Source organism: Halichoeres trimaculatus, unplaced genomic scaffold (genome assembly GCF_033239565.1).
Source record: "Halichoeres trimaculatus isolate MK-OKI-2021-1 unplaced genomic scaffold, fHalTri1.1 fHalTri1_scaffold_6, whole genome shotgun sequence".
NCBI lineage: Eukaryota > Metazoa > Chordata > Actinopteri > Labriformes > Labridae > Halichoeres > Halichoeres trimaculatus.
Window position 1 is genome coordinate 33324979 of NW_027437184.1, and position 12810 is coordinate 33337788.

The 12810-nt window shown below is 42.1% G+C and overlaps 1 protein-coding gene across 2 annotated transcripts in view; it reads right to left on the reverse strand.

The window, feature by feature from the left end:
- Nucleotides 1-283: 283 nt before the first annotated feature.
- The window catches only part of srrm3 (serine/arginine repetitive matrix 3), a 187322-nt gene continuing 174795 nt past the window's right edge, over nucleotides 284-12810 (reverse strand). For both annotated transcript variants that reach the window (XM_074671725.1, XM_074671726.1), the window contains exons 13-14: nucleotides 11243-11371; nucleotides 284-3051 (exon numbers count right to left, since the gene is read on the reverse strand). In XM_074671725.1, coding sequence (XP_074527826.1) covers nucleotides 2778-3051; nucleotides 11243-11371 — 403 coding nt within the window. In that variant the 3' untranslated portion in view covers nucleotides 284-2777. The remainder of the gene's footprint in view (nucleotides 3052-11242; nucleotides 11372-12810) is intronic.

The window sequence follows — 12810 nt, forward strand, 5'->3', positions numbered from 1 at the left end:
TGAACCAAAGGGAGAATGCTATACTTGGAATAAATAAACAGGTTTGCAGAGTATCATAGTTCAGTCTGGTTACACTGGGAGGAAAACACTGTGTGAGCCGACGTGAGACGTGAGACTGGACGGATGGAAAGGAAGACTTCAGGTGATCCCTGATTGTTTGGCCAGTTTGTTGAGTGTCCCGTGAGGTTACTATTGTGTCTTTATCATATCAAAAACAGAGCTGACAACGGATAAAAACAAAGGACTGCAATCAATATCAGTTTGGAGTACAATAAGTCTGTGATTAAAAAAAAAGAAAGAAAGAAAGAAGTGAATCATAAATTTCTGTTTGCTAAAGGTTATCTTTGAAGTCAAATATCTCATTCATGAATATTTTCAGGTGTTTATGCCTTTACTCAGAGATGGGACAGTAGATTAAGTAGGAAACATGCCAAAAGCAGGGGGTACAGTATAACCCAGGCTGGTTACAGTCTCTGTACACGAGGCCTGGTTTACAATTTCAACTCCATGTTACTAAGTCAAAAATGAGGAATTTAGTATCACTTCACAAAATTTAGATTCAGTTTTACAACTCAACCTGAGCTCAGCGTCTGTAAAAACTTCAGTTTCACGTAAACCTGATTCTTCAGTCATCATAAAAATGATGCTATCTCAGCTCGCTGCGCTCAAGTGAGGACAGCCAGAGACCGTCAAGGAGTTTCAACAGTGAAGATGTTTTTTTTGAATCAGTGCTTTATTGTTTCCTCATAGATGACATAAGGGTTTGGCCATGACTGAATGAACCGAAGTTAAATCTTAAAACTGAAACTAAATTGTATGAACTGAAACTAAGTTTTTATTTTTTGATTTAAAAAAAACAGAGTTGGGTTTTCAAATATATTTAAAATAATTTCAACACATTCAATTCGATTTCAGATCATGATTTTCAAATTCAATATGATAAGATAAACTCAGCTTCTAGTGGAACAAGTCTCACCCTACTCTGTACTAATATTATCAACAACTCTTTGTTGATAATATTAGTACACTGTAAAACACCTTGCCCAGTTATTGCAGGTATTACGGTAAATCACTGTTGCCAATACAGTGACAGTTCACATTTAACTCTAAAAGCCCCACCCACACATTTAAACTCAATATCGTGAAAATTTAGGGAGTTTAAGAGAAAAACATTCAAACTGTTGTTATTTAAAAACATAAATTATGAAAATAAAATAAAAATTAGGAAGATAAAATAAATGCTGGATGTGTAGGAAAGCTCTTTTCATATTTGCACAAACTCATTTTGTGATATGAATCATGCATCCCATTACCGGTTTTGCATAAAAATAAGTTTTTAACGTTGCCCTGTGTAAAAATGATACAGACACAAAGTAACCTCGAACCGTCTGACCCGGTCTATCAGGGTCTGTGGGTCTGAAACCATCAGAGCGTCAGAGTGGACTCTCCTCTCCACACAGGTGGGTGTTTTGGTTTGTTTGAGGCTCGTTCTTCTCTCTTTAACCCAGGCGGGGACACCATAGCTTACATTGAAATGAAACGTTACATCTGGAGCCGTAATGGCCGCCGTGGGAGTGAATGTGGGCGAAGTCTCAGCTCCTCTGGCTGAAATCAGAGCGCCTCCTTCACATAGCGGAGCACAGTCAGCCTGCTCGTAAACTAAAGCCTTCACCACGTTAAAGGACAGGTCTGTAAAACATGGACATGTACGCTTTGTCTCCAAATACATCTGCAGCAATCTCATCTCCAAAGCACGGTCAGCTGCTTGACGTGATAAATAGAATAAATAATAAATAACAATAAATAAAGTCATAAATACAGGAGCATTATAAATAGCTGTGGTCGTCACAAAAGTGTGCATGAAGGGTTTTTGCAGACGTTTGTCCTGTACAGTACAGAGCTGCACACACACACATCACCTCAGTTGCAGAGGAGGTTCACACACACATTCACACACACTTTCTCACACATGATGTCAGGATCAGCAGAGTCAACATAATAACCTAAACAGGGAAGAGAGTAAAAATACTTCATACATAGTTTTTTTTTTTGCTCCCTCTTCTCATTCACCTCAGGCAGGAGCGTACTGAGCATGTCAGAGGGAGCACAGTGCACCCTGGCACCTTCATCATCAGCCAGGTGACTCCTCATCATCGAGCAGCAAGTCTCTCCTGATGCATCATGCTAAACAAGCCTCCTCACACTACATGGAATATACAGTGCATAGTTTACAAAGCCAAGAACGTAAAGAGAGTTTACATCTATACACACAAACCTATACATCGTTAAAAAAAGTTCCTCTCTCTTCCTTTTGCTTCCTCCTTTTGTTCTCTCCTGTGTTGATCGCTGCGCGGCGACGGGTGGAAGTCTTTGGGGAGATGAGTTCATGATGAGGGAGGAAAGAAAAGTTCATGGATGTACAGAAAGTTCTTGATGTGTCCTCTTTTTCCTATATATATTTATATATTTATATCCTATATATAGTTCTGATGGATTCATTTTTGGTTGTTTTGTGGAAGAAGAGAAGGAAAGTGCTAACATACAGCGAGATTTGTTCTCTGGGCTCTACCGAACTGGTTTTGGAGGTTTCCTTTAATACCTTGTTTCAGTGGAGATAAAATGAACAGTGGCAGCCAATTTGACAGAGATGTGCTTCTTCAAACACGATGCTTTGATCCAGGCTCTGAGTTACAGAGAGGGTCCAGGGTCCGGGGTCCGGGGCCTCTGACCGGGCTCCCTCTCTTTGATTCTGTTTCTCTTCTGCACTGTCTTGTCCGTCAGAACCCGGGGCTGTCGTAGCTGCTGCGGCTGTAGTAGCTGTGGTGGCTGCGGGATCGACTCCTGCTGCGACTCCAGCTCCGACTCTGGCTGCGGCTTCGACTCCAGCTCCGGCTGCGGCTCCTGCTCCGGCTGTGGCTCCGGCTGTGGCTCCTGCTGCGGCTGTAGCTGCTGTAGCTGCGGCTCCGGCTGCGGCTGGACCGTGTGGGGCTGCTGTCGGAGCTGGACGAGGAGGGGCTGGGACGGTAGTACGGGATCGGACGCTTCCGAGCGCTGAGGAAGAGGAGGACGGAAGAGGTGGAAGAGTTAGTAGAAATATCAGACAGATGAAAACCTGTTAGTGTTGGTTTGCTGCGTTCATGTGCTGTCAGAATAAACCAAAACTCAGCGCGCAGGAGGGGAGATGGTATCAAGGTAACTCAAGCAGCGAAGACACAATCACCAAAAAAGTTAGGAAAAACTCCCCAAAGAGTCACTATTATCTGGGCTTTTTCTGCGCCTCTATTGGACATTAGAAGTGAGCAGATCGATCCAAATGTCGATAATATCGATACTAACATTGGAATCGATATCGAATGATACTGGTGTAAAAAGATCGATCCTCTAGTTTTTTTTTCTCCTGCATGCACTGACTGCTGCGGTTTTATGAAAGTGGCGACCTGGCTGTGTCCATGTCACATCATGTGGCTCAGTGGCACTAAGGAAACGAGCAAGCAGACTCCAAAAAAAGAAGTTTGTTTGAATTTTTTTATAACATTTGTTCTGGTGTGATAATTCTTTATACTTAAATATTTTAAAAAATGAGTTTGATAATGGGAGAAATTTTATTTATGTATTCATTTATTTTTTTGTATTGAAGTCTTCAACTCTATACCTCAAAAAAAAAAAAGGAAAAGATATTTTTTATTTGCACTTTTTTAAAGAAAATAATTCCACACATAATGTTTTAGGGATTTTTTTTTATTATTACTACTTTATTTATTTTTACTGTTGTTTTGTTTCTGAACATACATTTTTATCATGACACTATAATTTGTAGTCACCTTTAAACTTTGCCTCAATTCTGTCCCAGATTTTTACAACATAATCAAAATAAAAAATCACAAAAACAACTTAAGGTCAGCAGTTTTATGAAACATCAACCTTAAATCTTAAAAAGTATTGGTATAAGTATTGGTATCGGCAATACTGGCCCTGTAATTACTTGGTATCGTATCAACCCCGAAATTCCCAGTATCGCCCACCTCTATTGGACATGTCCTCTGAAACAGGAAATGCGTGGAGTAGAGAAGAGACAGCAGCAAACCGTCAAGGCCAGATGTTGGATTCAGCTCCTGCTGTGATGATGACTGGATCCTCTGTGTGCAGGGTGCAGGTTTAAACCAGAACACCAGAGCAGCACCCCTACCCTCAGTATCTAGAAGTTTGGATGTTTTACTGGGACTAACTTTGAATTCTTTAATCTATCTATGAATACTAAAGCTGATTATTAAGTTTGAAGAGCTGCTCAAAACTGTCATTAAAACACCCCTGTTACAATATTTTTGATCTTTTTTAAATCTGTAAGGTGGAAAACTGTAGCTCCTCCAGTGGCCATATCAGTCGTAAAAACATCAAAGTGTTAAACAAACATAGCCACCATGCCTGTTTCTTTCATATGTCATTGTAAGTCAACATTTGAAGAGTTTTATAAAACAAGCACATATCTGTTAAGTGAAGTTTTGTTTTTCATATTTTTAAGAAAATGGGATCATGTAGTTCTAAAACTTGACGTGATAGAGAAAAACTCAGATCAGTCTTGGATTCTACACCCCAAAAATTAGTCAAAAACAGCCACCAGACCTAACTCAACAAACAATGTGTTCCCTAGTGTTTTTGTGCATATACTGTATGTATTACAAAATTATTTTAAAGAGGGGGTATGGTGCTTTTTACAACTCTTTGTTCAGTCCCTCTGACGCCCCTGCGGTAGTTTAACATGATTTACAGCTCACATTGGGCCTTTTTTATTTTTAATTGTAAACTATTTAATTGAAGATTCAATATTTTAATTATAATAAGGGTGAAAAGGCGTCAGTTTCATGGTTGATTAATACATTAAGCCAAATCACAGATTTTATCATTGAATCCTGTTAAAGACTTTTTTCTTTTACTGAAAGTTTAAATAAGTCATGCATTTACTTCAAAGAGTGTGTGTTTACATTTTTTTTTTAGAAAGTTGGTTGTTGCTATTTGTGTGTACGCATGGTCTGAGGCATTTCTATTTTTGTTCACAGAGTAAGAATAAAGTCAAGTAGGACAATATTGAATCTCAGATTTGTGCTTCAAACATTCATACGTACAGTTTAAGCACATATTTGTGCGTACGCACTCTTCGTGACTGAGGCCCACTAATGCCTTATTCTCACACTGGTGTTTTCACAATCACTTATTTTAGCCTCTGCATGAAACACTTCATTTGAGCTGCTGTCTCTTTAAGGGGCCCTGCTCCACAACCCCCCCTCCCCTCTGATTGGCCAGCCCTCTAGAAGCCTGTGAGGGGCGGAGCAATAGGCAGACCTTGGTGTTTGAGGTCCGCCCCTCTAACACCAGTTAAGAGAGCCTTATGGGATAACATCATCATTTCAGCAAGTCTTGTGAAGATCTCGTGTTTTTTTTTAAACCGTGCGATTTAATCAGTTTACAACCAGAGTCAGGGATTTCTACAACACAGAAATATGTAGAGGTTTGCAAATCTGCACAGGTTTAATCTGAACATTTAGCATTGTTGGTTTATATCTGTGTTTAAAATATGGGACATCTTGATACCCCCTCTTTAAACTCTGGTTGTTGCAGAGCTCTTAAACACACCGACGTCTGAACAGCAGAGTGAGGAACACATGAATGCAGCAAACTCCAGAAAATATTTGATTTATGAGGACAAGCATTTAGTGTGGATTAGTGTTGGGTTGATCAGTAGGCTGTCTGGAAGAGAAATGTTATTTAGGTTTCAAGAAGACCAAGCTATTTACCCTCACACTCTCCACACACTTTACACACACACACACGAAGCAGAGAAATGCACGTCGTCGTTAGTTTCAGATTAAGCTCAGATTGCCGGGTTAATAGCCACCCTGGAAGTGTTCCCTGAAAGGTAATTAGCTGTTAGCTGAAAAACAGAAGCTCTTCCCCTCAGAGGAGGCTGACACCCAGAAAAGTCCACAGTCAACAGTGCAGGGCGGGAAAAATGTTATCAAGGTTTCCTGCTGCAACACGGAGTGATTCACCTTGTCTGTGAGGATCACTCAGCCTCAGCTCTGCTCGTCATTCTGACACCGTGGTCAAACAGACACAGAGCTATCCACTGACAGAGACCTTGATGCCATTTTAATCCCTGTGTTAAAACATTAGTGTGTGTGTGTGTGTGTGCGCGCAGAGAGGAGCAGCTTCAGAGCCGGGTGAGTCTCAGCGTGAGTTTCAGGAAAGAAGAAGCAAACACAGGATGAGAAAATAAGAATCAGGAGCAGGGCAGGTTTACTCAGGGGACCTCTGATGGTTCGCTGTTCGGCCGAGCTGCAGGAGCCTCACACGAGCATACAGATCCTGCTGCACGGCAACTGTTACCAGGGTAACTAGCCTGCAGCATCCCGTCGTCTCAGCATCAGGACCTTTAGGACTGGAGGGAAAGATGACAGAGCACACAGACATTTCATCCATGTCTATTTACACTGGTATGAAAGGAGACGAGGAGTCTGTCAGGCTGCAGAAACACTCAGAGAGATTTCTAATAAAGAAACAAACTTCAGCTCAGCTTGAAAATAAATTCATGAGGACAGAGATTGAATCTTTACATGTGAATACAGAAATAAAAGGCTGGCTCACTGTGAAAACCTGTTTGTAGAGGCTTGGAGGAGTTCAGCTTTACAACAACTCCAACACGTTTCCATCAGCAGAGCGATAAAACAGACACATCTGCTCGCAGCATGCAGACGTCCTGTTAAACTGTTATCAGGTTATTTATTGATGCATATTCATTCACTGATTCACAGTTAATGGAACAATAAACATTTGAGTGCACAGACAAACAAAACAACAAAGGCTCAGTAAATCAAAGGAGGGGGATTCAGGTTCCTCTCTGTGTTGATTTTACACCTGCTGAAGGTTTATGAGGGTGTTTGTTTCACTCATTCACTCCTGCTCCACAGTCCTGTCATACACCCGCCTTTGATGATGTCATTATGGTCAGTTTGTGTAGATTTGAAATCTTGATTCATTAGGAGGTATTCTGCTGTCTGAAGCAGCACTGTACAAATGATGGAAACTCGGGTCAACATGAACTGAGTAATTTATCATTTTGGCCCTTGAAGAGAAGTCATCTCTTACTGGAGGTTTTACGACTACCGTAAAATACCAAATAAACGCCGGGTTCCAAATAAACGCCGGGCTCCAAATAAACGCCGAGTGTAGCAGCACGTTTAGAAAAATAGACGCCCGTTCCAAATAAGCAAGACACTTAAGCCCTAGTTGCTCCCACTGCTGTGTCAGTGGTGTGTGAATGGGTATGAAAGGGCGTGACTGTATTAGAGATACTGATGGATAGCTATCATAGTAAAAATTGGATCCATCAGTGAGTGAATGTGAGCGTGAATACGTGTGGATGGGTAAGTGTGACCTGTGGTGTAAAGCAGCTTTGAGTAGTCCATGACTAGAAAAGCGCTATATAAGCTCAAGTCCATTTACTATTTACCATTTAAGTTATTCGGCGCAGCCTACAAGCCGCAGTCCATTTCTTTTTTTATTTTTTTTTATTCCACGGTCGTAGTTACAGAACACACATGCAAACGCTGAGCTCACAACTGACAGTTGACTCTTGAAAACTGATTTTTGTAAAAGAAACATAATCAGACTGCACCTTATTAGTAGTGGTGCAACGGATCATCATTGATCTGTGATCCGTTCAGATCGACGCAATCGGTCCAGCACACACATGACCCTACAGCAGTGTTTTTGTGCAGCAGAAGCCCAGAGTGCTCGCACCAAACACCCCCTCCCTGCTCGTCTGCTCGTATTTTTCGCCATATTTTACTTGACCCAAAACACAAATAAACGGACTCCCACCGAAAAAAATCTGATATCGGTCTGCATTCACGCTTTATTTAGAGAATTTTCAGTGCGATACTTTCACACAAAAACACCGCTAAATAAGGCTCTAGTTCTCATCGTATCATAAAACGGCGCTACCTCCGCTGCAGAGCCACAGCTGGCTACGAGGCGCTCGCCGCTTAGTGTATCAGTCCGCGCGTGCGGCGTGCCAGATATAAACAAACGCAAGTAGTCTGCCAGGACGAATTATGCAATAACAACGTAAAGATGAGGAGGCTTTGAAGAGTCAAAGAAGAAGACGTTACCACTTCCGCTGAATGTTATTTTCTGGGAAAGGAATTAAACGCCTGTCCCAAATAGTCACCTGGTCCCAAATAAACGCCTGGTCTGCTCAGTGATTGAAACAAATAAACGCTCCAGCTACTATTTGGTATTTTACGGTACTCATTTTTACAAGTCGCTCTGCTTTCACAAAGTTATTCAAAACAGAAGTCGACAACTCGACCAGTCGATTAGTCGGTGAAACTCCTTCTTCCTTCTGTGTGAAATGTTTGGAAATGTGCAAAGCAAACACTATGGTTCTATGATTTCATTTAGCAGACGCTTCTGTCCAAAACAACGTACAAGCAAGAATCTAAACTGTAAACATTGATTAATATATAAGTGGATGGGTAAGTTAGAAATTAAACTTGAGATCTAATTAAAAAAAGCTGCTAGCTCATATATGAAAACAGAAAAATTGTAAAGGTTTACAAACAGGGAAAGATTTTCATTTATGGCAACAGCACATTTTTAAAAAAAGCTGGCATAAGAAGGCCAAAACTGAGGGTTATTGTACATAAACTTGAGCCAATGCAGTGATTTGCACTACAGAGTCATGTTTGTTTTCGTTAACACAGTGACCATAAGACAGAGTCCAGTCTGTCTTCAAGCACAGACACCTGAGGATCCACAGATCATGGTCATTTAGCCTTGAACCCTAGTCTTTTACACTGAGGAACATAATTCTGAAGTTGTGAAGCTTTTTGACAGACTCGTCCTCTTTGGAGCATCGTTTTTACACCCTGTCTTGTTACTGTGTGTTTAATATCACACATTTTTTCTTTGTTCTGTTGTCGCTGTTCCAGCTTTTTTTTTTTTTAATGTGCAGCGAGTATTCTATTCAAACAACCACAAAAGTCTCCCCTCGAGATATATGTTCCAACATAGGTTATTCCTAAATGCTACTTCTTAGCTTCTTGATCAGGTCGTGTAGGACTGGATTGGTTTACAACACGTCTGAGGGTGTGTTCCCACCTGTGGCTCGTTTGCTTTGTTTTGATTCAGGGGCAAAACCGATACAATTGTAGCGGTTGTCACTTGGTTCATTTGTGTTCACAAGGCAAAAGTTTCTCATGGTCCAAAGTTGTAAACAAATGCCACGTGCGATCAATTTTTCTCTCGTTGGTCAGAAATCATACCCGGAAGACGGGCAGTTTCCATGTCTTCATTCATTCATTCATTCATGTTCTTACCCTCTTTCCTCAGGGAAGAACAGCCATGGAGCATCAACAACGTGTGTGGCTAGTTTGCGAGATAGCATTTATCTGGCTTACAGCGTGCGCTATATGATCAACATATGTCGTTTTTTCAGAGTCCTGACTGGGTTAAGCCACTTTGATGAGGCACTTTATTTCTTCACTGCTCCACTTAAGCACACGACTCATTTTTCCTCAGTTCTTCAGTCTTCTCTACTTCTGCTGTTGTTGATTCTTCTACTCATTCTTCTTCTACTGTTTTGACTGTGCAGTTCTCAACCGGGCTCATTACTGCCCCCATCACTACAGTGTGAGCCAAAGTTATGAGTCTGTTGTGCTGGTTGCGTTTGTGTTCTTACTGTAAAGGAACCTCTACAGGGCTCGAAATGGAAGGGAGTCGAGACCACCTATTCTTGGCGATCTCGACCTGCTTGTTTTGTCCCGCATCCAAGCGCGATTGCTGTGTTCACACATGCCCAAACAAACCAGACTTTCAGGGGGGCTGCCCACTGTTTCAGAACAACTGCCCCAAACAATTCAGGTGTGAATACACTCTAAGTCTGTAAGACAACACCAGGCTAGCTACTAAACTACGGTACAAACTTACAATGTTTACTTGTTGCCATGTTTCAAACTGTTGCACAACTTTACTTGATAAATACCTTACCACGTCTCGTTGTATGGGGTAAAAAGTTCTCTTTAAGAAAAATTGTTTTAGAAAGAAGACCTGATCTCGTTTCATTTCCAAAACAAACACATGCCTTGTTGAGAGTACTCAAGACAGTGTGCGTGACACTCCAGGCCAAAAGGTGGCGCTGCAGTTCAATCAAATCAGATCCTTGTCACAGCATCTTCATTCATTCATTTATTTTCTAAAACCGCTTATACTGTTCAGGGTCGCGGGTGGCTGGAGTCTATCCCAACTGCCATTGGGCGAGAGGCGAGGTACACCCTGGACTGGTCGCCAGCCAATCACAGGGCTGACGCAAAAACAGACAGATGTCATCTTTAAAACAATAAAACTGCTAAGCTTCGACATCTGATCAGCTTTGTTTGCAGTATTCTAACTTAAATACATGATTTAAATAATGGGCAAACAATCAAAATGTATTTTCCACACTGTTCAGGATGTTTTCGTGGTGAAACTCAGCTCCACTATCATGTATCAGAGTGAAACTGCTTTGTTCATGTTTGTCCAACTCGCCCAGGCTCAGGAGGAAAATCTTTCTGTTTTTAACAGACTTCTCCTGATGAGCTAAGTGTGAAAACATCCTCAGCGCCTGAAAACACTGACTGAAAGGATTTTTCTGAGAATGGCGGTGATTATCAACAAAATACAGTCATCCTGCAGAGAACACAATAACCACTTTTTCATAGTTATCTTTGCGCCACACGCTGATTTGAAAGCATGAAGCAGGAAACAAGGATTTCTGTTCAGCTGAAGAACATCCAACTCCTCAGTTTTACCCCAAACCTGTTCCTCTGTGTCCTCCTTCACTGATTCATCCCTGCAGTCTTTAACGCAGATTTACACAGAGAATTCAAAGGATGTGAAAACAGCTCTTTTAATGTCAGGTTGTGAGTCTGAGCAGGAACAAATTATATTCCTCTTGCGTGTCTTTGCTGTAATTTGAAGCTATAAAGAAACGACTTTTGCCCCAACATGAGCGCAGCGCTGTGAAACCGCTGCAGAGCGTAACATCCATTAAAGCGTGTCATGCTTAAGTGCTGTTAATTCAGGACATGTAGGAGCTGGAGTGAAATCTGGAAGACAAACTGTATCAGAGGAGCTGTGAAACTCTGATGACCTGCTGGAGGAAAGCCGTCATTACAACATCACGCGTGTGTCTGCAGAGACGTGTTACCTGGTGATCCTGCGAGCCTCCATGAAGCTGGGGGAATCTCTTCTTCTCTTGCGGATCGGTGAGTAGCTGCGTGAGCGGCGGCGGGCTCGGCTGTCGGTGTCTGAGCGGTTGGCGCTGTTGTCCCTCTCTCTGCAGGACAAAGAAAGGTCCATCAGACACCCACAGGTCACATGACGCAAAGAATCAACACAAGAACCAGACAAGTGACAGATCAAGAGATGTTTGACATGGAAAATACCTGATAGAGTGCCTTACAAACAAACAAACAAACAAACAAACAGACAAACACTAGAGGCCTATGGCACGAAGCGCGGTCAACTCACATCTATCCAGGATTGAGTAACCGTAACAATGGCAATCAGGATAATCGATAGCACGACGCAAGTTATCAACACGGTAACTCAACCCAGGATTGACTCATCAAGAGCCGTGAACGCACACGTGAAAGAGGAGGGCTCAGAGGCAGCTGACCAATCACAATCATGAGCGACTAAGAAAGCTCCGTACTTCACCGCTGAAGAGCAGCGGCTGATAATGCAGAAGCAATAACTCGGTAAAGGGGAAAACGGTAGCAGCAGCCAACCGCAGGCAGTCACCATTTTGAAGACTGTCCCAAAGCCATAATTGTTCTCAGAGGAGAGAGGATGGAGGAGACTGATCAGAGGAGCTACGACCGAGGAAACACGAGAGCCGGCTTTGCAGAAGTGTTTTCACTGACAGACACGCCCCCGTATGGAATACCACTCTCTGATTGGACGCTGCAGCGGCTCAGACTTCTCTACATGACTTCACAAACACAACAGAGTTTAATGAGAGAGAAAAGACTTAGATTAATAAGTTTCAGAGCTCATGATCAGATGAGCTCTAGATGAAGGCTAAATAATTTATAAATAATCCAATAATTATGGATTTTACAGGTAAAGTGATCCATGAGCTTCTAAACTGCACACAGAATAAACAGAGAGCAGGTTTTCTTCATGGTTACGTGTGTTTAACTGGTTAAAGAAACAGACAAATCTCTGTTACTGTTTCTGTTTAATCAGAGTTATCACAGCGCACATGCCCAGACGCACAAACAGCTGTTAGAGCTGACTGACAGATGATCCAGAGGTGATCAGCTGATGCCGCCATCACTGAAACATGTCGCTTCATGTGACGCTCTGGAGGAGAGGATGTCCCATTGCTTTAAAAAACAATCTCCTCCATCCTCTCTCCTCTCTTCATTTCCTCACATCTCTCCATCATCTCTGGTGGGAGGGACTAAGACACAAGTGAACGACGCAAGTGGAGGAAGGAAGGATGGAACTTTATCGCTTCGAGACGCACCCTGTATCGTGTTTTTCTTCTTCGTTAGTTTTATTTGCGGGGTACACTGTGTTGTGCTGCTATTGCATCGCGCTGTTACCTAGCTGATGCGGCTATCAGCACATGACTAACATACCGCCTACCACGAGAGGGCACAGTCGGCTGTGAAAACACAAACAGGATCAGGCTTTACAGATCCAACCCGTACCAAACTGGACTGATAGAAGTTGTTTTTACTTTATCAGTTTACTTTGAAATGTAAT